The 22440-nt window shown below is 33.6% G+C and overlaps 1 protein-coding gene across 1 annotated transcript in view; it reads left to right on the top strand.

The window, feature by feature from the left end:
• The window catches only part of LOC123708365, a 50946-nt gene that overhangs the window by 11991 nt on the left and 16515 nt on the right, over nucleotides 1-22440 (top strand). The window contains exon 2 of the mRNA XM_045659041.1: nucleotides 19577-19785. Coding sequence (XP_045514997.1) covers nucleotides 19577-19785 — 209 coding nt within the window. The remainder of the gene's footprint in view (nucleotides 1-19576; nucleotides 19786-22440) is intronic.

Genomic DNA, 22440 nt, shown 5'->3' on the forward strand with positions numbered 1-22440 from the left:
TATATATTTCATCATGATTGTATATTTAATTCCTTTGTATCTTTGTACCTTATATAGATGTCGATTAATTAAAAATGTGTTTGTTTGCTAAATAAATAATTTCTGGTGTCTAACACGAGTGTACATTCGTTCCAGCCTTTTAATAATAATAAAATAATCGATCATTATTTATATTTAAATATATCTAGTGGGGCTGCAACCCTATACGGGTCTTGGTTTTTGGACATCCCGACTTTGATCTTTTATAATTTTTATTCCTGTCGCATGTCGTTTTTGGGCTTACAAATAAGTCGTCTCATGAAATTCGGTAGTGAACCCTCAACTCACTTTTGATCCCTCTGGCAATATGAGTGTCTATGGGTTGATACCCATTTATACCCATGAGTGTTCATGGGTTGCTAATCTGATGTAAAGGAAGTGATCTTCCTTTATATCAGATAAGCAGCCTGACCGTTTGCCCTTGTTATATTAAAGAAATATGTACGTAGTAAAAAAATTCACAGCTGTGATTCAAACACACGGCCGCTAAGAATCGCTCAACAATTTACTTGTATAATAATTATTGAAACTCATTTAGTTATATCGAAATTACAACTCTTTTTGTCTAACCTACAAAATGAGAGGATTTTCTCAAACTTTATTTGAAGTATATTGATGAGGTGCTATCTGTCTGTAGGTACCTGCAATTATCATTAGCGTTAAGAAGATAAGAGTACCAGTGCTTGAGTTATTTTAAAGATCTTCCTTGCTCACTTCAACTTTAAAGACCTTTTTGATATAGCTAAGTTTCGATAGAGAATCGTAATATCAGGCATTTTTATGAGGCAGTTTATCGCTGATTACGATAAAGACGGAAGACGGAAAGGCACTCGTAACGTCTAATCCCTAGTTAAGTTATATAAGTTAAAGATGTTTAATTAAAATATCTTGTTAATTAATTAAAACCTAGGTTTGTACCGCGCAGCTCGGACACACAATGACCGCTATTTAAACCTCTACTTGTTTAAGCTATCGTGGAATTTGCTTAAAGGGTATTATTATCCTATGACCTTGATTTGAGAACTGGCAAATGTAAAATTAGAAGCATTTTATACATTTCTGTTTTAGACGTTCATAAGTGTACATTGTGTTACCTATATGAATAATAGATTTTGAATTTCGCACTAGATAACCTCATAAGCACACCCCACATCACACCCTCACTTTCACACACAACGCAGCCGAATTAGGTATTACTTAGTTAAATGATTTTATTGATTTTTTCCTTACTTAGATGTTTGTAAGAATTCCGTTAGTAACCAATAGTTAATAAGTATAAAGCATTGTGGAATTAGTAGGTATTAATCTGAACAACTCCTCTGAACAGTCTCCGTGGTAATTGTGGTAGTATGTGCAGAGACCCCACATCTCTACGCAATCCCAAAGGATCAAGCTGCTCGCCATTTAGAGTTTCGCATTTAAGTAAAATTTTAAATAATTTCATATAGGTCTAATAAAACCCGCATGAATCTACTTAAAATGGATATCTGAACTTTGCGTCCTTCAATTGTTTTATCAAACAGGGAATTCGGATATAAATTGAACAGACTGGCACACAGTATTTATTTCTCACTATTAAATAATGAAAAATCGCAGATGCACCCTTGCGCGTGATAATCGCCATTAGTTATCTATTATGAAGTAGCGATTGAAGTAATAATGTAGTTTAACTTGCCTGCGCCCCGTTTACACCTCGGCTGACCTACTTGACTGACATTTATCACGAGACACTTTACTAAAATAAACTTTAACGTTTAATCTTTTTAACCTCTCTCAGCACATGTCAGCGATCATAACATTTATCGTGACATTACTCCGGTTAATCGTGAGATTTATTTGAATTTGGAAATTCGTTTTCTTTTAATGTAAAGCCTTTTTGTATAACTTCTTGTTCTGTGCTATGTACTCGAGAAAAAAAATCACTATTTTTCTAACATGAACTTCGAATAAAAATTATAAAAATTGGCTACCAGTTCTGATAGTATATATTTTTTAAATTAATAAAACCGTATCATAAAAATGTAATGTGTTTCCATTTCGTTATATATAATTTATATTTTATGTTATTAATACGCAATCTTTACCTTTGGATGCAAATTAATCCTTACAGATGTGACCGTAATTTACCTCAATAATTCATTAGCGTGGGATATGGTTATGTATGTCAGTATGTTTGCCATTCTCTTAAAAGTTTAATTAACTTTTAAGAATAAACAAGAATTTAATTGATAAGTTTTATTCAGCGATTCCTTCGATGTAAACGTATTTTCCAGTACCTAATTGCTTAGCTCGGTACCTAATTGTTTACATAAATGTAAAAATGCAGCGGCTGTGTTGGCCTAGTGGCTGCAGCGTGCGACTGTCATCCCTGAGGTCGTAGGTTCGACCCCGGCTGTGCACCAATGGACTTTCTGTAAATGTGCGCATTTCACATGCGCTTGAACGGTGAACGAAAAGATCGTGTGGAAACCGGCTTGCCTTAGATCCAAAAAGTCGACTGCGTGTGTCAGAGGGCTGATCACCTACTTGCCTATTAGATTGTCAAATGATCATGAAACAGATACAGATATCTGAAGCCCAGACCTGAAATGGTTATAGTGCCACTGATTTATTTTTATTTATTTAATTTAGTTTTGTGTTTACAAAATATCTATGTATTTAGTATTTTTTACAGAGATCTGTATGATGTGGTCATGTTTTAATTTTGCTAAGCATTTAACGATTTGTTATAACTAGCTCATAACTCATAACCTCTTCTATAATTTTATTTTATAGGACAGTAGGCAAACGTTTGAATAAAATGATAACCGCAGCGCCATGGACACCTATAATGCTGGGGGCTAGCGGGTAACCGTCTTTTCAGATAATGGTACGGTATTTTCTTGAAGGCCCCTAAGACGTATCAGTTTGGAAATACCTTCACTGGCAGCTGGCACTACACAGAGATGCAGAGTGCCTTAAAAACGCTATGTTGTGAAACGCCAAGATGGAAAGGATGAAATATAATATTTATAATATATAAATATTATTTATTGTGTGAAGATTTAAGTTCTCCAAGTTTTAAACTATGTCCGCTAAACAATCTGTTATTTTATGAACAATGGTAATTCAATAAGTGTTTGCTATTGCTCAGTTTATAATATCAGGCGTTACATTAATGCATCCTGCACACTTGACTTATATTTCGAGGTGCCTATTTTCTTTGCCCTATAAAATGATATTGAATTAAATTTCCTTATGGAGCGCGCTCCCGAGCGAAGATTTCATTGTTATTCACTAGTACGGCGACACTTCAAGTATCCGGAGATGAACAGTGTCAACGAGATAGAATAAATTTCACATCTCTGCAATATGAAATTGTCACAATTTTTCATTGGGTATATTGAGAACATCGACCCCTTTGAGTTTTCTTTGTTATATCTTTTCACTGAATCAGCATATGAATATTTCAATGGGAGCCGCAGTTCCTATATTGGCACAGAATTATCTGGAACGTGACATATCCTCTGGGCAAACCTATTCCCACATATAATATAAAGTTCTGATTTTTTCATCGAGGGTATTTTATACAACGGGGCGCAAAGAGACAACACCTTATGTTTAAAGATATATCTGCCTTTGGACACTAACAAAGAGTCCGCCCAGAATTAGTACGGTCTTTTCTTAAAAGACTCTAGATGTCGAATTGCTCGGCTATAGGTAACGTTTCGCGATTAACGCACACATTACAAGAAAAAAGGATCATATAAGCTACAATTCAATATCATGATTACCACGTGTTATTAAGCCTAAGGTATAAATTAAATTTATTTTGTAGTAAACGAAATACCGTGAAATTAAATTATTTCTACTTTTTTAATTTTTGGTGTTAGCATAGCCAACCACGTGTTACTTAGACCGAAGTGTAAATGAAATTCAAATTATAGTGACGATAATACAGTGAAATTATTCTTTTGTGTCACGGTATTTAGGCTAACTAAAACTACATTAAGGAGAAACGACGTTCGCGGAGGCAGTTAGTATATATATAAGTTAAATTATTAACTCACTCACTTTAGTAAGTTTTCTTAATTGAATTGTAATCCAGAAAATAAAGAAATTACATTATATATTGTAGGCGTAGTTTTAAATCCGATAGAAGAAATAAAAGTACAAGTTGTGAACTTTCAGCGGACCCTAAATAAATCTTTTAGTTGAAATCTCCCAAGAGAAGCCTTTGGCTACTGTATCGGCAAGATCGAATGAAACTTTGCAAGACGCCGCCCTACCTCGAACGGTTAAGGTTCTATAAATACATATAATTTGAATGAACTCTCGTGCCTTCGTAATGGGAAATAGGACACATTATTACGTCTGTTTATTTTCGTCAAAACAAGAATTCAACCTTGATGTTTTGGGTCTGTGGATGAAGAGTTAAAATCGATACTTTTGCTAATTCTCGACTCTGCAACACATATCCTTCGTACATCTAGTATCTGGATATGTTGTTTTGTATGTTAACATAAAAATTCATATAGATAATTATATATTTACTAAGAAAAGCTTACAGTACAAAACAACCTATGATAGAAAATAATTTTTAAACCTAATCGCTAATTTAATGGTATACAAACTAAAGAAAGTCAAATTCAAAATAATCATTTATTCATAAAGGTGCCAGGTACACATATGAACGCCAAAAAAAAGTTAAAACAATAATAAGGGTGTATTTGTGAGTGTTAAAAGCGTCTTGATTCGGTTATATTAAATGTCTGATAGTATTCTAAGGATACCTTTTTTGTTAGATACATTCATGAACGTTAAAAAAATCCTAAATTTACATCCCAAATCAATAACTTAAAGCGGGCGAGAAAACTGACGAGAAACTCTCCGCCCAACTTTTTGATTAACCATAACAACCATGTTCTACTTGACAAATTAAACAATAAGCCAGGCACATTCACATACAGAGCCAGGTACGACGGTAGAGAATAAATTTTGCTGAATAGTTTCGGCGCAGGAATTATTTTCTAATTTAATAATTGTATACTCAAATTTCAATTGTGCCAAATGCATTTATTTGATTAGTTATACGTGGCTTTCGAAATAACGGACAAATTTAATTTATCTGAATTCTATTTTTTAAATTTTAGTAAACTGTTTTGTTCCTACTTGACACTATAATGAACAGTTTACTAATTTGTATTTTATAGTCTTATTTTTATTATTTAATTACATCATTTAGTTTATGAGATAATTAGTGTTTTTAAAATATTAGGTCCTTACATATGAAATTGGCATTTTGTCGTACTGGCCACTTTGACCTCAAATACCTCCTCTTTGGTTAGGAATTTCAAATTAAAATTTGTACAGATATTTACTCGTGTATTTGTGCTTCGATGACCATCATTCATTTGTTCTTTTCTTCTGTTTTTTTTTCGGTTTGCGTCACTCATTTTACAAAATGGAAAGTATCGCATTATTTACGAGTACGAGTTCCGCTGTGGCACTAGTGCTGCGGAAACGACTCGAAGGGTGAATCATGTGTATGGCGATCATGTTGCAAAAGAAAACACAGTTGGTTTTTGGTTCCAACGTTTTCGTTCTGGAAATTTCGACCTGCAGACAAGCCCCGTGGACGGCCTGAGACCCAAGTTGATAATGAAGCATTGAAGGCTATTGTGGAAGCGGATCCATCGCAAACCACGTCCGAGTTAGCTGCAGGCTGCGGTGCTAGTGATAAAACTGTTTTAATTCACTTGAAGCAAATTGGGAAGATTAAAAAGCTTGAAAGGTGGGTACCTCACAAATTGACTGAAACAACCGGCAAACGCGCGTCGACTGCTGCGTTACATTACTGAACCGGTACAATAATGAAGGTATTTTAAATCGAATCAAACCTGTGATGAAAAATGGATTCTTTACGATAATCGGAAGCGCTCAGCGCAATGGTTGGATCCTGGCCAGCCAGCCAAATCCGGCCCCAAACGAAAATTAACCCCAAAAAAGTTACTTGTAAGTATTTGGTGGACTAGTTCCGATATTGTTCATTGCAGTTTTCTCAAATCTGCCCAGACTATTTCGGCTGATGTCTTTTGTCAGCAATTGCAAACCATGATGGAAAAGCTAGCGGCTAAACATCCTAGGCTGGTCAATCGCTCCACGCCACTGCTACTTCACGACAACGCTAGACCACACACTGCACAACAGACGGCTACCAAATTAGAAGAGCTTCAATTGGAATGTCTAAGACATCCTCCGTACTCCCCCGACCTTGCTCCAACAGATTACCATTTTTTCGAAATTTGGACAACTTCTTGCAAGGGAAAAAATTTAACTATGATGGGGCAGTCCATCGCCTTCACAGATTTTATTGATTCCCGTCCGACTGGTTTTTTTAGTAAAGGGATCAATGAACTACCGATGAGATGGCAAAAGTGCATAGGAAACAATGGTTCATACTTTGATTAATTAAATATATTATATTTAAAAATATTCGACTTTTTGTTGTATGGGAATACAGAACGCCAATTTCATATGTAAGGACCTAATATGTCTCTAATAACAGTAAAGACTGGAAAATCAATCCGCAGTTATTTAACAAATATTATAAAGCTTTTATTTTTTTATGTTCCTTATACATTTCAATACAAATCATTAGAATGTTACATTATCTCAAGCACAGACTTTACAAATTAATAAAAAATAATATCCAACCAAGGAAAGGTTATAGTTTGAATGGAAAAAGTATTTTTAAACCACGAACAACTTTTTCCTAGAATGTAGCATTACAGATAAAAGTTTATATTAAAATATTTATACATCGGTTCTTTAGGCAATAAAAAAGTAAAGAGTGGTAAAGATTCAAATGAAGCCTTCATGACAATGATCTATCAAGACGATTCACATGACATTCTCGATTGTGTATTGGAAGCTTAATAAGGTTTCCCGGACTCTTTTAGTATAAGATAATTTAGTATAGGTATCGCGTATTTAAAAGAAAATACCGCACTATTATATATTTTTCCTATTGTTTGTTTATTTGCGTTTTTTTATTTCACGTAGTATGGAGAGACTGTGGCTGAATTGCTAGTCAATATGATAGCTTTTACCCATGGGTTTACTTATTAGTAAGCCACAACACAACATCAACTTCCTAACTGAGTTTCATTATAAGACGTCGAGGCAGAATACTAAATTCCTGCCGTATCACATCGACATCCGTTATCACTTAACAACAGGTGAGATTCCTGCCCCCATTTCCCCCATTTCTATTAAAAAAAACAAAACTCCCGGTATGTAAAACAATTAATACATTTCTCAAAGTTAGAAGTTTTATATATTCATATACATCACATATGTGGGGTGTGTAATCAGTCTCACGTTTTTACCATGATTAATTACTAAGATGCGAGTGACGACTTTGCAGGAATTGCACACTACAATGAGCTTAATAAGGGTTCCAATCTTTCCGCAGTTTTCCTGTTACATATCGTATTTATGACCCAGTGGGTGTACTTTCACGACGAAAAATTCTACTTTATGACGGTCTTGTGTGAGAGACGCGTTTTTTTTGTAAATTGTCTATTAATAACTTATTTTTATTTTCATTTTTTTTAACGTCGTTGATGAATATGCTGCTTTAGTAAAGGAGGGTCAGACAAGTTCATGACTGTAACCAAGTTCACTGCATTGAAAATCATTTTCTTGTCCGCTTTTCAACCAAGGAAGTTATTTTCACTGAGATAAATCTACAAACTTGCCTCCCACTTCGAGTGTAATATGCATTCATAATTCGTTTGTCGGAAGGTTTATGTCCCTAGAAACTGTAATGATGAATGCTTGCGAGAGATTAAATACTGAAATATTTCCTGAAAGTTGTATGAAAATAGTAGCATACAATATAATGGTGATCGAAAATCGCACAACACCGAAAATCTTTTAAGTACATTTAGAAAACTCTTACATATTCAGCCAAATTCACAATAAAACGGAAAAACAGCAAAGGTTGGTTCTATTCTATATTTGATTACTTAAGAAGCTTTGCATATGCGAGACATGGCTGCAAGTAAACAAATTCACGAAACAAAAGAGCACTGAACATGGATGTGACTGGGAGTAGGTCGTGTTTGCGCAATCAACGCGGTCACTCGGCGACTGGTCGACATACATAATACAATTATGGAGAGGAAAATGTATTGTCTTAAAATATTGTAGCAAATGCATGAATGCGTGATATTATTGAACACTATGTTACTAAGTTAGAGTACAGAGGTGTTTTAATTAGAAACGGTAATTAGTTGGTTTAAGCACAAACACCCCACTGGGATAACGTAGCCTCCGTGGGACATATGATCAGAACATCTATGTATCCTTTTCGCTTGTGTTACATGACGTTTTATTTGAGAGGTGAGAATGTAACACAAAACACGGTTGTTCACTCGGTTCGATTGTCAACAGGTCACCAGAAAACATTTAAAAATGTTTAAAAAATCAGTAGCGCTACAACCTTTTTAGGTCTGGGCTTCAGATTTCTATATCAGCTTCATGATCATTTGTCAATGTAATAGGCAAGTAGGTAAATCAGTCCCATGTGTCTGTCTTGCTTCGTCGACACTCCGTTCATTCTAAGGCAAGCCTCACGATATTTTCCTTCATTATTCGAGCGAATGTTAAATGCGCACATAGAAAGAAAGTCCATTGGTGCACAGCCGATTGTTGAACCTACGACCTCAGGGACGAGAGTCCCACGCTGAACATGAATAACAAAGTATTGCTTACAATATGAAACTTGGCCAAACCCCATTTATTGAGCCAACAATAACTTGTAACATTTTGTTAAATATAGGTTTATTTTATTTGTCCCCGTAGCTTGTCCCTCAACAAATGTTTGTCCTGCTTGTTATTTGATTGATAGCGTCTTTACGTCGGATTTATCAGCGTCAGCTGGCACAAAATAAATTCTCGTAAGTAAATATTTATACAAATAAAGATTTTTATCATTTGAAAACGTCATTTATAGAATTATGAAGAGTCATTTATAATTTTATAACTAATAAATTATTTCTACGACAATACCTCTGGAACATCTATAGTTTTAATCTGAAATATATACAATTATTCTTTATGTGGCAAATAACCATCCATCATCAGAAAAAAACCAATATTAATTAGTATTGAAATTATTAAATAAAAAGTTCAGACCCTAGCCCCCTCACTGGGTCGTTACTTTGTTGTGGGTTACAGCACTTCCGTGGTATATAAAATTAAATAAAACAAAATACATAAGTCATTACATAAAAAGTACGCTACCACACTATGTTTTAATCAAAGCAGAAATGTGTGATGCAGATTGCAATTGTATTTCATTCTGTAAAGTTGCAGGAAAACAAGTTGGCAAGCGTGGAAGAAGTTACGTTCTTAACTTTCCTTATATCATACGTAAAACATACTTCTTCAAGATACATTTGAGCTAAAATTGTAAGTAACAAGTGAGGTACAAATAACAATAAAATATACAAATAAAAATCGCGTTTAAGATACAGGCTAGGCCTATTTTAAACGCTAGTGCTCATAGAAGAATAATATGTATAAAATAAAAATATTGTACCTCAACGTTTCGTTGCCTCGACTAAAAACCTGTTTTCTTTTTCGAGAGAGAGAGTGTGAGAGATTCCCGGAGCCCATAATAAAAAAAAGGTGCGAGCCTTCTGGCAATGTAAGTGACTATGGGTGGCGGTAATTCTTAGCATCATTCTATGACATAAAAAAAATTATGGAGTTTGTACTAAAGAAGGTATAGCAGCATAAAGTACTCTTCGTTCGACTAAAGGCATCCACTGCTTGGTTGGTTGCTTGGTAGCTTGGTTGGTGTACCATGGTTTTACCAATTTTTTTACATTTTCCAAATAATAATTTTCAACTTCTTCATAATTAAAATACAGTCTGCGATTACACTAATCATGCCTACATTATTATGAGATGGAATTTCTATTTTATTATATACATCGTAACTATATTCAATATATTTTTAGTTATTGATTTTAAGACTTCAGGAAGTACAAGAAAATATTTATATACATAACAATAATAATTTATTGAAGTGAAACTTTTTTATCGGCGTAGGAAAAAAAAATACCGTCAGATTATTCGGTTGCGCGTCACATTATTCCGTTACACGCCAGCTTTTTCTTGTCCCTACCACGATTGATTCGAAAACATTCGAAGCCATTAAGAACAAAAATATATAATAACGATACCAATGATAGTAATAATTATATTACAATTAATGAAATTCTGTAATAATCTCAGTAGTAATGTCAATAGTAAAAAGCTTTTGTTAAACTTTAACCAATTTCTGTAAAGTTGCATATAGTAGATCATTTTTCGAAAAATAAGGTATTTTTTAGAAGTTTCACTTCTTATGTGTGTACACTAGTACACGCACACATTTTTTATATATAAGTAGACAATCATAAGTCCATATGGTTATAATTGTGTTAGTTAGAATTTTGTCCTATATTAGTAGGTTAGTTTTAAAGTATATTTAATCATGAACCACACATCACAAATTCAGCTCGCTTGCGCATCGTGGCGTAAAAACAGTCTTTTTATTTCAGATTTACACACAGGTTACGGGGATAAAATTACGTACTGTAAAAATATGATTTTTACCGTGAAAATCGTGCAAACCGTTGAATGACCATATTAGCTCTAAAGTATAGAACCGACACAGCTCTACTTTATTTATTTACCTATTCAAGTAATACAAACACGTGAATTTATAATTGTGTTCTGTGACGTAGTAAAACATGAATATCCGATTCATTACATAAATAACTAACAGCTTAACCGTTGATATTAACTTTATAAAATATTAATCACATGTCGCTTGCCTTCAACCTCATCCATTACTTTTTAGCGACGAGATTAAAGAGAGGTAAACGTTGGTCATTTGCGTAAAACCTTTTTAGATGAAAATCTTTGAGGATTTAAATTTCGAAAACGCTCATATGATGACGAATTACGAGATATTAGCTGCTAATCTTTTTTATAGGTTCTACCACTCACTATTCCGTAGAACCGTTACCGTATATAGTTAATTATGTATGGAATGTTATATTGTCAATTATGCATACATATGATAGAACATTTTTTTATGGCACTGGAGGCAAACGAGTCGGCGTTTGTATATAGTAATAACCACCGCCCATGGACACCTGCAATGCTGGAGGCTAGTGAGTGTGGTGCCGACCTTGCAGGAAATGATATGCTCCTTTCTTGAAAGCCCCTAAGTCGTATCGGTTGGGAAATCCCTTTTCTGGCAGCTGGTCCCACAAAGAGGTGGTGCGCGGCAGGACGTGTCTTATAAAGTGCTGTGTTGTGGAACGCCAGGCGTCGAGATGAAATCATTCCATGATTTTTTAATAGGAGTATTTAATTATGAGACATAATTTTTGATATTGTAACTGTTTGTGTCTTTTGTTTTATGGTTGTTTAATGTTTTAATATAGTTTTTTGCTACACGTTAAATTAAATTTCCTTTATTTTCGAATGCATTATCTAAATCCAAATTCAGGTAAAGTTTAATACAACATGTAAGCGAGGCTGTAGTGAGCGGGAAGCGCCAGTCGTGTCTTGTTGTAAATTATTTATGAACGTTACTTGCTAAAGAGATTACTAAGTGCGCGGATAATCTTTATTTTGTGCATATATTTTGCTAAACTATCGACCTTAATTATGAAATGTGATTAAAGGGACACTACCAGATTGATTTTTTAATAAGATAGAAGGGCAAAAGAGCTTAGGGCACAGCCGTTACAAGGCAGTAATTACTGCCTACGTACCAAAATGGATGCCATTTTAGTAGGTACGTTACTGTAATGAGAGTTTACAAAATGGCGCTTTCCGCCATATGGTATCTTATATTTAAAAATAATATACCATCAGTCCATGGAACACCTTAACGTCCAAGGTGGAAGGAAATAGACCGCGCGCAAAGTCACCTACGAGATGTACTGACCAGATCAAGTAAGACGTTCAATGAGTGCAGCAGGATGACCTCTGATATTAAACAATGGCGAAACGTGAAGCGCATCAAATTTGCCCCTTCTAATATTACTACTTCATAACGATCACGATCGATCTGTCAAGAGTGTACCGGATAAGAAGAAGTTATTAAAAAAATCAATGATGGGATGTAGATCAGTACACATAATATATTAAACAGAACAAGTTATTATAGCACAGAATAGAAATTTCTGCTACACACACAGACAAAAATCAGCATAAGGTTTAGAGAAAAATATAAACTGTGATAACCACGCAACATTGTATGGTTCTAAGTACACAATTAATATATTACTTGGGTTGTAAAAATACACGATGAGACCGTATTTTTTAATGCAAAATCTATGTTATCAGGCCTAAGACAAACCATCGAGGAACCTAAGTACAAAACCATTTTTTTTTTGGACTTATTACATGATAAGTCTATTATAAACATAATATCGTAGAAGACCAAGCAACGGATCAACGTGTTAATTAAGGTAGTGTTGACGTAAACTAATTAGATGTAATTATGAGCGCATGAAAATACTTTTGAATACAAGATAATCCATAAAAGGACATATGTCAAGTCGACATAGGTCGAGTGAACTCGTGAGAAGGTTGCATAATTAGCGCGGGACGACAGTTGCACATGCATTTTTTTTACTAAATTAATAGTGAATCGAGATTTATGGCTAAGGCTGACTCCTGTTAGTAAAAATTGTAGTCGTTTTTGACTTACAAGAGTTATACGGAAGGCTCGTTTCTAAATCTCAGCCTGAGATCTATAGTGAATTATATAAGAGAAGTTGGCATCTTAATGTTTTTAAGTAAGTTTATCACAAATTAGTCTTATTTTAATAATAATAAGTCGTCCAAAAGGACTGTGCAATAAGTAGTTTATTATAATTGGTTCTGGGCCGCAGATTCCTGTATCTGTAACGTGCATTTTTGAAGAGACAAGTAGATCAGCCTTCTGTGTCATTCCGATATATATCCTCTCGATGTATTATTTCACCGTATGAGCGACTGTTAAATGTGCTCTTAGAAAGTCCATTGGTGCACAGCTGGGATTAAAACCTCAGGGATGAAAGTTGCAAATAAACTTACATTATAATTTAAACTATATGTAATATTTATAAATATATAAATACAATTATTACCTAGAAGACTATCTCTAATTATAAGCTGTATATAAGCGTTGTATGGAGTCAATGGTCACATCACCTATGAGTTAGGGGAATAAGTCATTAGTAAGGAACCTGTGAAATATGTAAACGCTTTCATATACTTAGTCCAATACTTTCCGGTCTCTTTTCTCAAGCTTGCGCGGTGCCCTAGGCCGCACGCGGCCCGCGAGATGTTGTTGTTCGTTAGTTGAAATGCCGAATCTTCACTCTAACAGCCAGCTTGCCCACTGAAGTATTTTAGAACCTATTTAACTTAGGGTCCATCAAGGAAAAGGGCAACAATTAGCACAGCCCCTTACTTAATACAAAAAATAATAATAATATCATTTTTAACAAAAAAAAAACACTTTTATATGATTTTTTTAAAGTTTCAAAAAAATGCACTACTTGTGGGGTTTCAAATAGCAAGCCTGAATATAAATATTTACTAAGAGCGTTTATTGAACACAACTTTTACTAAGAGAGATTTTGTGAATTATTGGCCATTTGTATTCCCGGATATTTACTCCATGTGAACAAATATTGCAGTGTACATATTAAATCCTTTGCCGTAATTATCATTACTAGCAAACGAGTAAATATTTTACTCCGGCACATTTCGTATATTTTTCAATTTGTAATTACTTTACTCTTGATCTACAATTATTATAATATTAATTAACTAATATCTGACTTAGTATTTTGTAGTAGTGATTTGTATGTTTCCTAAACCAGAGGTCGTGCATTCCAATCACGACTGCAACAATAAATTTTCTTTAAATGTGCGTCTAACATGTCTTAAACTTAAAAGATATGCGTGAGACAGAAGGCTTGTTTGTTTGTCTAATGGCTGCAAACTGAGGCTAAGACTCTAAAGAGTATATACAAAGCTTATGTTCTTCTTATTAAGAAGTCAATGTATAGATGCAGAGTACGAAATTCCACCCGTATCACCTCGATGTGCGTCGTTCCACAACTGAGCGTTTTTCAAGTCGGTGTTGTCCGCTAACCGCCACTATGTGAAACCAGCTGCCCACTGAAGTACTTCCGAACCAATTCAACTTAGGGTCCTTCAAGAAAAGAGCGTATCAATTTTTAAACAACGCATGCAACGCACTCGTGAGCTGGGATTGAAAGCGTCCATGGGAGGCGGTAACTTAAGAACAGGTGAGCCTCCTGCCCGTTTGCCCCATGATCTAAAACAAAAAATGCCGGCAAGGCACTCGCAAGACCTCTGGCATTTAGTGTCCATGGGTGAACAATCAATTAACATCAATGATATCAACAATGATAACATCATGAGCCCATGAAAAATAAAGCTATAGAATAAAGTATTGTAAATAATTCGAACCATTGAAATATATAATTATATATGGTACTTTTTTTTCTTGACCAGTAGGATTGATGTGCCACAAAAGGGTTGTCTTTAAAACAAATCGTCCCGGAAGTAAATTAGTAGATCCCCAATTTACGACCGAGATTAATGGCATTTTTAATGTAACATCTAAACTAGATAGGAAAGATTTGTGTTTATAATACAAAAACTAAAAAACTACTGGAGAGATTTAAAAAAACCTTTCACCATTTTCACCATTGTTAATTTATTTATAAAAATACACTAATCTGGACTAAAATTAGCTATATTTATTACCGCTATTAATTAATATATAGATTTTCGTCAAGTGCATTGCGTTAAGCTCGCGTTATTTTGGTTCAAATTATTAAGTAGCTGTTGAAAGCTCTCGCTTTGCCTAAGTCTCTCTATAAATAGGATGACCTTATACAATAGCTTATTTTAATAGCAACAGACAGCCTTAAATGTCCGGAACAATTATTTTTCACGGTTGCTGACATCGAAGCGATAAAGTAAAGTGTTGTATAATTAAACGTCTTTTAATTATAATTACGTCATATTTTATAGAAACAAAACTTAACGGCACGATCGTAAAGTCTCAAATGTAAAGATAATAATCTTACTTTATTGCGTCTACGAAAGTTATGCAGAAAACACTGTTAAATATAACTGTTTCAAACCCTTGTTAGTTACGGCGAAACATAATGAACCGTTTTGAGTGCGAGATGTTACATTCGAGTTTAGTGATTACTACGGTATTGATTTCATAAACTATTAGAGTTTGAATATGTTAATGGCAGGCAGCACTTGTCACATGTTAAGAAAAAGTTTTAGTTTAGAATATAGGAATACCTGATTAAACTTTATATAAAAATATTGTTTTCTGTTAGTACATGCAGTACTTCTCTCTTCTAAGAATAGATGATGATGGTGATGATGATGATGATGATGGTGGTGATGGTGATGGTGATGATGGTAATTCCGGAAATAGAAATAAAGATCATTTCAATAAAGCTAGTTTTAATTTGTAAGACTTTGAAAATCCATGTTTCTTTTCTTAGTTTGGGTAGGTTGGTTAACACCAATGTGTTAAATCAATTATATCGAATACAGAGTCTAAATTTTTACAGTTTCGTTAATATTAAAGATCAAGTAAAGTAGTGTCGTTGTACAACACCTTGTCTTTCGTACACCTCAGCAGCTAGGATGGTAAGACCTGTAACCTTTACTCGATCGATCGATTTATTTTCGTTCTTTAATCCTCTTAATTCGATATTCAGAATCAAATATAACGCGGGGGATCAAATACTTTTCGTTTAAAAACCTTTAAGAAAATAAAACAAGATTATATAGAAAAGTGAAACACGTATGCAAATTAAACAAGACAAAAATAAGGTATCATTCAACAAATTTTTACAAACAGAGTTTAATATGAGAACGTACGTATAGCATTTATTTATTTAAACTTTTTATCGCAGTGTTAATATAATTTGGAAGAAAAAGATAGAATAACAGTAGGTTTGGTAGATATATTAGCATTACATACATTGACATTTTAAATAGGATCCGGATAATATTGAATTTGGTTTTATAACATATGTATATTTTATATATCTTCAGAACCATTGCTATAATATTATAGGCTTTTCGCTAACCTGGATCTAGTGATGATTGTTATACTCAAAGATTTCTTTATTTCAAGTGTTCATTCTTTCGTAACGAAACAAAAGACTAACAATAGATATTTACAATGAAACACGAAACGAAAGCTTTCAAGGTATTACAATTTTTGCGGAATATTTCTGTCGGCAAAAATCGCATTCTATATATTTCACTCGCTTCAATTTAAAATTTATAAGATTCGTCTACGTCGAACGTATTTGTAAAAAATTTAAGAACTTTATAGTTTTTGAAATGTCCAATTTGTAGTGTTTGCATAATTTGTGCAACAACTTTTTAACGAAATTAAAAATGTTTATTGAAAAGAAACTTCTACTAAGAAAGGGTTTAGCTTCATCAGGTTCAACAGTGGGAATGGAAGCCTATTTTAAATTCAAAAGTGACCTATAGTTATGTACTTATGAAAATAAATCAGCCTCATTACGTGGTTAAAGTACTAATTCGTCCCTTTCTGTTTCAAATTATGTTTACGCTATGATGAAAAGAGACAATAGTACTTATGTTAGAACAGATATATATATATATATATATATCAGATTTGGACTTATCTACTTTTTATGAATTGTGATTAGTATTTAAAACATGTAGATGTTGTAGATGAAATATGTCGTTATCGTCAACAAAATGTAATCTATAGATCTATAGAATATTCATTTAATAAAATGAACTCCTTTTAGAAATCTTGTAGCAATAAAAACCTTTTTGACAACTCAAAACCGTCCCCTCTTTGGATAAATGTAGGGAACACACCGCCATATATTGGTGGTTTTAAGGAATAGATCTGTTCTTCACAAGTTTGTATATATTTGTTCACGTATAAATATAATAGATTAACGCTATAAATACATATGTAGTTATTATTATATAAAATTCATACTATGAAAATAACAAATAAAATGGGTGTTAGCTTTGTTATACATATGCTTAGTCAACATTTGTTATTGTTATTTCCAAAACATGGTGTTCTGAGGTATGGACCTAAGCCCTCTATTTGGATCTGTTCTTTATTCGCTCCATCCATTTCTCTACAGCGAATTATGGTGAAATAGATTTCTGTACCTGTTTTATGACCAAACACACGCCGCCGACTTTTGGGTCTAAGGCAACTTGGTTTCCTCACGATGATTTCCTTCACCAATCGAGCGAACGTTAACTGCGCACATAGAAAGGAAGTCCATTGGTGCACAACCGGGGATCGAACTAACGATCCAGGGTTGAGGGACGTACGCTTAAGTCACTAACCCAAGACTGCTCTATTAGGATTATTAAACTAAATGAATAATGAAACCATTTTCACCATAGAAAATACTGGATTGCCTTCAACTAACCTTGAATTACACATGATACGAAGAAATTAGTATCAACTGTTTTAAATTTGCACGCTATGTCACTTAATAGATCTTATCTATAATACAATAGTCTGTGGACTTAAAAAGTTTATTGAAATCCATGTATTAATTGTTACTTGGGTAAAAAATTGCGCTATGTTTAAGTAAGCAAGCAATGCCCTGCGGTTTCACTCGCGTAGATACCGATTTCATGGTAGTGGATAGTCTACTATGTCGGACTATAGATATATTTTTGTTATCATAAAAGTTTTACTGTACTTACTTTTCTTAGTATTTAATTACTTTCTTTCAGATTATTAAATACACACTTACCTTCATAATGTAATCAATATAAATATTTTACTTTACAACGAATAAATATCTAATACATTTTTAAATTCATAACATCATTTTCGTAGAATATCCGAAATAAAAAATAAAATTAAAAATACTCTTCTGGTATTGAAAAATTCTTGATTGCAATTTTTTTTATCGGTCCAGGAATTTTTAGCTTGATTATTCATAATGTAATCAATATAAATATTTTACTTTACAACGAATATATATCTAATACATTTTTAAATTCATAACATCATTTACGTAGAATATCGGAAATTAAAAAAAAAATACTCTTCTGGTATTGAAAAATTCTTGATTTCAAGTTTTTTTTTATCGGTTCAGGAATTTTTAACTTGATTATTATAAATTGTTAAAAATAAAAACAAAAATTCAAAATGCTAAACTTGATTCTATAATATTAGAGATTTATTTGTGGAACTTCAGTGTCTTAGAACTTCCCTATACACAAGATTTGACGTAGTTTTGTTTTCTTACAACAAAATATTTTTCACGTTTTGGAGTTCCGACTCCGGATAGGCCAACAATATTTCTTCTTCTTTCTTAAATGAGTGAAAATAGTGAATGAACGAAGCAACTCAAATATCACAGATACAATAGAGATTTTTACTTTTCTTAAATAATTTTAGGGCGATATAACTTCTCGTCGTTTGTGGTTCTAAGACACGCCGGTGTCCTCATGATAGTTTTATTCACCTTGAGAGCTTGTTAAGTTAGTTGGTTAGAATTTAAGGTTAAAGATCGTATGCCTAACTGCTACTCTAACACTATTTTTAATTATGAGTGTTATATTACAAAGTTCGCGAGCATCGCAATCATCGCATCGCAAATATCTGCAGAAATAATTTAATATCAGAAATTATGAATTCCTTTATACAAAGTAAATGAAATAATCTATTGCGAGGGTGTTGTACCCCCGCGTACCACGTAGAAAGTTGCATAGACGAGGCGAAACTCGTAAAGCCGTGCAAATCATAATGGCAGCCACGGGAATGGTTTACGGCACGCGAGGAAGATGCGATATTTCCGCGGGTTTCTATTCCCCAACAACGCAAATTATATTACTCGCACCTTTCCCAACATTGTTGCAGAAGTATATGTACAGGATTTCAATTTTCTTTCGCGTTCCGCCCTTCGTAGATATGTTTTGTTTGATCCATGTATTTGTAGCTGAACTACAAATACATGGACTATTTAAGTTAAGGAATATTTCTGAATACTTTAAAAATAATTACAGATTTGTATAAATTTTTGAAGTTATTTGAATTGGTGTTTTAATGCCAATGTCTAAACAATACGTTTACTGCTTTAATTAATCACACAAAAACCATTATTGCTCGGTTTTAACTTAAGAACTTTTTTGTCTCTCTCCGTCTTAATATTGGGAAAAGAGAACGATGAATGATTTTCGTTAAAGCAGTCTACTTGTAATTGGGCAGTATTACTTTTTATGATTAGGTGTAAAGACTTTTAACCCACAGGCGTTGGGAAAGCTCGCCAGCGAAAGAATAAATATAATATAACCCAATATAATAACTAAAGAAGATATAAGATATAAATATATATATATATATAGATAATAATAAAACAGACATACCTCACCTCTAAGATGTTTTCAACAGGTCGGGGCCACACGGAGGTACTGGTGGAGCTGCAGATGGATCGGTGGGTGGGGCGCGGGGGTTCAGTGCGTTTACGCTGCCTGCACGACGTGCCCCCCCATCTTCTCGACAAGGTGGTCTTCCTACGACAGGGCACCAAGATCTTCCAGTACATTAAGAACCGCAAGCCGCCATACAGAAATTTTACCACACCCGGTGCTGTTCTCAACGTAAGTAAATATTAACGTTATTACATTTAAATATAACCTCTACAGAATTGATCGCATGTTTTAAATTATTTCTCGCTCCGACTAGTTAAATGCACGTTTTACGACGTTTTAACTTCTAAAGAGTTTTTCTTGAATATAATAACTTATCGGGAGCAGTGATGGCCAGTGGCTTAATTGCGTGAGTCTCATCCCTGATGTCGTAGGTTCGATCTCGGGCTATGCACCAATAGCCTTTCTGTCTGTGTGCATAACACACTCGCTCGCACGGCGAAGGAAAATATAGTAAGGAAACCGAATTACTTTAGACCCAAAAAGTCGACGGCGTTTGTCAGGCACAGAAGGCTGATCACCTACTTACCTATGGGATTGATGATCGTGAAAACATCAGAAATCTGAGGCCCAAACCTAAAAAGGTTGTAGCGCCACTGGTTTATTTAAAATAACAACAATTCAAACAGTCTTATCTATATACTATTCGACTATATCATTCAATCCCGTGTTAATTTGGAAATGAATGCAAATGGGAAAAAAATATTTAACTGATATATTAAGTTTAAAACTGCTAAGAAAATTATGTATAATTAAAGCCGGTTTCCATAGAAACTGACGCACTATACAAATCACGGTGTACACTTTATGATAAGAAAGAATACTTCGCAAACATGAACAACTAATTGTCATTTTATGGTACTTATCACGGAGTATTCATATCAATGTGTTAGGGTTTTGGAACTTGGTTTCGCGATAATATCTCAGAATGTGAAATTGTATGTAATTTTTTAGCTATTTAATTTATTAATTATAGTAGTAAATTAAATTAATTAAAAATATTTGATTAGAAAAGAATGCGTGTGGTTAAATGATTGTTTTGTTTATTCATATTAGAAGAAAAATATATACATAACTAAAAAGGATGTATGGTTAAAACAGAACGTGCACTCCACACGAGGATTCCTTGTGTCGAGGCAGCTAGTCTCTTCCATTTGACATATTAATTATTTTAATCTAAAAATTCTACGTAACACTTACAATTGTATAATTAAACTACTGTTGGGCTAGAAGAATACATTCGGTTTCACCATAGGATAAGTTTAGACGATGTTGCCTAAGATTAAGCATTTTTAAAACAAAAGGTTGTTAGTACGATTTTACTTTTTGTTTTAAAAAATGGTTTAAGATTAGGCATTAAAAAAAACAAAAGATTGTTAGTAAGATGTTACTTTTTGTTTTTAAAAATGTGGTTTAAGATTCTTTATAAATGTATATTTAAGTTTGGACTAAAGGATTCAATTTATATATATAATTAGGATATAAAGTATCTTACAAGAATACTGGCAGTGTGAGTGTCCATGGACAACGGTATCAATTGATAACAAGTGAGCCTCTTGCCCGATTGACCTGTATTCTTTAAGTCAAACACAACTAAAATTAAACTTCAGAGGTATATTGACTACGTACGATCTTATCAATAAATGTATAATTAGGTAACCTCGGTAAACTCAGCGTTGTTTTCTAAAATATTAAGAATAAGTATTTGATCAAAGCAATCAAATTGTAATTATATACAAGCAATACAATATACATGCAACGTAATTTATTTAAACACAATAGTTCACAACATAATAACAATCTATAATTTATGGCCAAGCTGATTTCATGCAGTAATCACGAAACTTTATTTACTTACAGAAATACATACATTATCTATACAGACTATGCCAATGCGATAATATCGAGAAAAAAATAATAACATACACAATATCGTTACTGTGAATTCACTCTACAAACACATACATATGTATGTATGTCGTCACTATTCAGTAGGCTGTCTTTGATAACGGGGATCTGTGCAAAAGACTGGTTTTGACCCTTGGTATCGCAAACAACCTTGGCCTTTGCTGTCGCACATATCCTATATGTACAAAGAAACCGAGTTCTTGGAGCACACTTGTAGCCCACACTGACCCCTGGAAGACATACATAGTAGGACAACTGTATGTCCAGTCTGGATTCTAATTTGTACCCTTCTATCCCTAAGTCAAATAATGTTGAGTACTTTAAATATTTAACACTTAACAATTTTTATTACCTAACCCCGTTGTTTGTTTAATAACAATATTTAGCATACAACTTTAGTTCAAAGCAATATTTCATAACTCCACAATGACACAAGAGAGGGGTTCTGTGTAATTTTGTGTAATTTTATGGGATTGTAATGAGCATTCTTAACGTTTTTGTTTAGGAAGCTAAGACATGTAGATTAACTACTACGCGATGGAAGCGGTAGAAGTATTATAGCAAAATATTCTACTATAATACTTCTGGTTCTGGTTTATATTTACATTGGAAAATTATGCGAAGATAAATTAGTCGTCTGGAATATTCCATAACTCTTATGGGTCTTTACTTGATAAAACCCTGTCATTGCAAAAGCAAATATTATGAATAATTCAATCATGCTACATAACCTACAAAGTAATAATTTAAATTTATTAAAAAGAAATTTAGAACAGATTTAAAAAGTTTGGTCCCTTTGGTAGTGTACTTTTAACGCTGGCAGCATTTCCTCGCTGTAGTGCGATACTTATTCGTTGAACGAGGAACGCACCAGCTCCCTGGTCACTGGTACCACCAGGTATCTACCAGGTCAACTAA

The sequence above is a fragment of the Pieris brassicae genome, chromosome 4 (assembly GCF_905147105.1).
Source record: "Pieris brassicae chromosome 4, ilPieBrab1.1, whole genome shotgun sequence".
Lineage (NCBI taxonomy): Eukaryota > Metazoa > Arthropoda > Insecta > Lepidoptera > Pieridae > Pieris > Pieris brassicae.